The sequence below is a fragment of the Mesoplodon bidens genome (assembly GCF_964165515.1).
Source record: "Mesoplodon bidens genome assembly, chromosome: 6".
In the NCBI taxonomy this organism is placed as follows: domain Eukaryota; kingdom Metazoa; phylum Chordata; class Mammalia; order Artiodactyla; family Ziphiidae; genus Mesoplodon; species Mesoplodon bidens.
Window position 1 is genome coordinate 27,300,371 of NC_138162.1, and position 4,782 is coordinate 27,305,152.

General features: G+C 42.1%; 1 protein-coding gene across 1 annotated transcript; it reads left to right on the forward strand.

The window, feature by feature from the left end:
* The first annotated feature begins 2,634 nt into the window (after window positions 1-2,634).
* On the forward strand, window positions 2,635-3,229 carry LOC308618907 (histone H3.3A-like). The gene has a single exon (XM_081237246.1). It carries the CDS (start codon window positions 2,652-2,654, stop codon window positions 3,060-3,062), a length of 411 nt encoding a protein of 136 aa, XP_081093372.1. The 5' UTR covers window positions 2,635-2,651; the 3' UTR covers window positions 3,063-3,229.
* The last annotated feature ends 1,553 nt before the right edge of the window (window positions 3,230-4,782 follow it).

A 4,782-nucleotide genomic window follows, 5' to 3' on the forward strand; every position in this document is an offset into this window, starting at 1 on the left:
CCTAAATGCCCTCGAATATGTTAAATGAGGTACATCCATACTATTGAGAGTCGTGTTGTAGGAAGAGATTTAGAGGTATGGAGATGTTTATGATACATTACTTAGTAAAAGAACCAGGTTAACAAATAATTGACTTTTTTCTTTTTGTTTAAAATATATATGTATTAAAAAATTATTTATTTGTTTATTTATTTTGGCTGTGCCAGGTCTTAGTTGTGGCCCGAGAGATCTTCGTTGTGGCATGCAGAATCTTTTAGTTGCAGCATGCAGACTTCTTAGTGCGGCATGCATGCAGGATCTTTCCCCAACCGGGAATGGGACCTGGGCCCCCTGCATTGGGAGCGCGGAGCCTTACCCACTGAACCACCAGGGAAGTCCCCCAAAATATATATGTGTTTTTAAAGAGTGTGTTTGATACAGATATAATAATAATAGTTAATATTTACTGAGTGCATACTGTATGTCAGGCACTGTCCAAATTGCTTTACATGTATTAACTTATTTAATCCTTAACAAAACTCTGGGAGGTACTATTATTCCCTCTGTTAACTAACTGCCTTGACGGGACTGAACATTGTGATAATGGTAATAATAATAACAGTAATAGTCACAACAACAATAGTTAACACATATAATGTAGTGTTTTCTACATGCCAGACAGTGTTCTAAATACCTTACATATGCTAACTTGTCTAGTCTTTACTGTAAGCCTCTGAGGATGACTGTGGTAGGCTGAAAAGTGGCCCCCAAAGATGTCCATGTCCTAATCTCTGGAGCCTGTGAATATGGTACCTTACACCGTCAAAGGGACTTTGCAGAAGTGATTAGATGAAGGACCTTGAGATGAGGAGATCCTCCTGGATTATCTGGGAAGGCCCAGCATAATCACATAGGTCCTTAAAAAGATAAAACCTTTCCCTGCTGTGGTCAGAGAAAAATATGTGAAGACAGAAGCAGGGTCAGAGAGAGATTATGCTACTGGCTTTGAAGATGAGGGGAGGGGAGCCATGAGCCAAGGGAATGCAAGGAACTTCTAGAAGCTGGCAAAGGCAAGGAAATTGATTCTCCCCTACATCTCCAGAGTATCTAACCCTGCCTACCTCTTGATTTTAGCTCGGTGAGACCCACTTCAGACTTCTGACTTCCAGAATTGTAATATAATAAATTTGTGTTGTTTTAAGCCATTAAGTTTGTAGTAATTCATTACAGCAGCAATAGGAAACTAATACAGAGGATGACTGCCATGTTAATAGATGAGGAGACTGAGACTTGGTGAGGGGAAGAAGCTTGCCAAGGTTTGCACAGTAATAGCTGGGAGCCCAGCACAGCTAATCTGATTCCAGAGCCCATGCTTCTCACCACTCTGCTGTACTGCCTATGAGAAAAGGAGGCCTGGCAGTGACTGTCCCCACCACCTATGCTGATGTGACAAAATGGAACTTGGTGAGCTACTGGTAAACAGTGGCTCAAAAGGGAAAGAAACACTCATATAAGCTCCTCGATCTTTGTCATACCAAGTTTTAAACTCTTACACTCTGCCGAGAACTTTGAGCCTGCATTAGAAGTTGATCGTCCTGACACTTTTGAACTTAAATTCCTATTTGCTTACTCTGCCAATGGGTATTTTTTGGTCATCCCTTTAAATTTTATAGTCTCTTTACAGTTTACAAAACACATTAGTCTTTGTTACTTATTTAATTCTCCTAATAATCCTGTGTGGTAGATAAAGTAGATGGCTCTGAAGCTCAGAAAGTTTATTTTGCACCAAAGCCAAACAACCAATAAGGGTCAAAGCAGGAATTCTGGAGTTTCATTCCAAATCGAAAGCTATCTCCAATACATCTTTTTTTTGGAATGATAGGTTTTGTTCAAAGACGTAAATCTACCACTGTGTTTTCTTTTATATTGAGACCAAGCACCACCTCCTCCTTTTAGGAAATTGTTACTCAGAGAGTCTGATAATGATGCATGAGTGTCTTTAAGAGCGTATCTATCACTTCCAGTTAACAAACCCTATGAAATGAATCTCAACATTGGACATAAGTAAAATCCAATTTCTCTCTTTCTTTTGTCATTTGCCAGTGAGTTATTCATTATCTTCAATCATTAGTCTGTAGTTGTTTCATGAAGTCACTGTATTTAGAAGAACCCTCAAAACTATCTTATACAACTGGGTCCAAATCAGTTTTGTGTAGGTATGACAGGTAAACCCAGAGCATTGAGAAAAGAAAATTCTGTGTCAGATGTAGTTTTTTCTATTTGAAGATCTATCCTATGGATATTGAAACCTCAATGATGGGAGATTTTAGTAGTGTCATAGCTTGCTCACACTCTGGGAAAAGTCATAGAAACACTCATCCTAAAATAACTCTGTGGCTTTTGTGTCAGGGGTTGTCAGCGCGTCGGCGAAAGCGTCAGCCAATAGAAAAAGTCGTTGGTGTATGCAAATTAGGGTACTATGACGCAGAGATGCAGCGTGAAGCGTGGGTATAAAAACGGAGGTATAGGGGGCGCCTGGAACCCAGAGTGGTTTCTTCGTTAGTCGGAGGAGCTTCTTCCATTACTTCGGTGACTGCGGCTCTTCACTGGGCAGCGGGAGCGGCGCGGCTGTCGGAGAAGCGGCGTAGTACCTAGGCATTGGGTGAAAGAAAATGGCCCGAACCAAGCAGACTGCTTGTAAGTCCACGGGTGGCAAAGCGCCCCGCAAACAGCTGGCCACTAAAGCGGCCAGGAAAAGCGCCCCCTCTACCAGTGGGGTGAAAAAGCCTCATCGCTACAGACCCGTGACCGTTGCGCTTCGAGAAATCCGTCGTTACCAGAAATCCACCGAGCTTCTGATCGGGAAGCTGCCTTTCCAGAGGTTGGTGAGGGAGATCGCCCAGGATTTCAACACCGACTTGAGGTTCCAGAGTGCCGCCATTGGTTTGCTTCAGGAGGCTAGTGAAGCGTACCTGGTGGCTTTATTTGAAGATACTAATCTGTGTGCCATCCACGCTAAGAAAGTCGCCATCACGCCCAAAGACATCCAGTTGGCTCGCCGGATACGGGGAGAGAGAGCTTAAGTGAAGGCAGTTTTTATGGTGTTTTGTAGTAAATTCTGTAAAATAAAAAAAAAATAATAAAAAAACACCTCTGTGCCTGCATCAGCTAATTAACATATTAATCTTCTACAAAGGGCTTGCTATGTGCCAGGAACTGTGATAGTTATGAAAGAGAATCCAAAAGTGAATTAGACACAGTTACCACTCTCAAAGAGCTCACAGAATTCCAGTGGAATACAGACCCATAAAGCATAACCCTCAAGGCAGTCAGATCCGTGAGGGTTATAAGCAATAGAGGATCCGTGAGTCTTTTGCAGGTAGATGGTAGGCTAAGAATAATGGAGGTACAGTTCAAGCAAAGGGATCAGAGCATGAGAAGGGAGAGAACTTTTAGGAGCTGCCAATGGAAGCTAAAAAGTTGTACGTGTGTGTGTGTGTGTGTGTGTGTGTGTGTGTGTGTGTGTGTGTGTGTGTGAGTGAGTGAGTGATATGTTGTGTGGCCATGCCAGGAAGTGGGGGTGTGTTCAAGGAGGTAATATAAGTCATTGAAATATTTTAAGCAGAAACAGATAAAATCATTTTTACAAAATTTAAATGCATTACTTTGGTTGCTCTGTGGAGGCCTAGCTGAGGATCAGTTATTAGATCCATTGCTGTAGTTAAGGTGAGTGAGGCTAAGGGCCTGAACTAAGATCATGGAAGTGAGAATGGAAAGGGGTAGAATTGAGGGATCTCTTAGAAATGAAAGCAATGGGGATTTGTGAGTAATTGAATGGAGACAATGTTGAAGGAATTAGTTTTAGTGTTGTGTCATTAATTTTTCTGAAAAGATACTCTATATAAGTATAGTCTATTTAGTGTCCACATGGTTTAGATTTTCATTTAGTCATTCATTCAACAAGCATTTATTGAGTAGCTCCCTTAAAAGCAAAACCCAATGTTTCAAGCATGATGGGACTTGCATATTGTACGTATTTTATATATTATTTGGTCTTGAACCTTAAGGAACTTATAGTGTAGTGGAACTTCTTTAAAGATTTGGGAAATATTGCTATATTCTTCAATCATGTTTCCAAGCTTGGACAATTGGATGCTCTCTCCTGGGACTTTGCAACTTGAGCAAGTGGCATAGAACCAACGGGTGGTGGTCCCTTGTTGGCTGTGCCCTAGAGCTTCTTCTGTCCACAGGTAGACCAAACTTCTTGCATCTTTACCCTCTGAAGTTCTCTTAGTCCTGTCTGTTTCCAAACCTGGATTTCCAGCCTTTATTGATTCTGTAAACCCCTAGAAATCCATTGAAATCATTCCCTTTTCCTTATATTAGTCAGTTTCTTTCGCTTGCCTTCCTCATGTGCTCATATTTTCGATTTCCTACCTCTGCTTTTTCCCCCTCTACGTTTGTTGAAAAATTTCAAGTTTGTCTTCTGCATCATTGATTCTGTTTTCTGAAGTATCGATTCTGCTCTGCCTCCAAAGCTGATCTTAATTCCTCAGTTGCTCTTTGCTCCTTTCATATCCTTTTCCATTGCAATCTCATCCCTATTGTTTTTTTTTTTGTTTGTTTGTTTGTTTTGCTTTTGGCCATATGCGGGCCTCTCACTGTTGTGGCCTCTCCCGTTGCGGAGCACAGGCTCCGGATGTGCAGGCTCAGCGGCCGTGGCTCACAGGCCCAGCTGCTCCGCGGCACGTGAGATCCTCCCAGACCGGGGCACGAACCCCTGTCCCCTGCATCGGCAGGCGG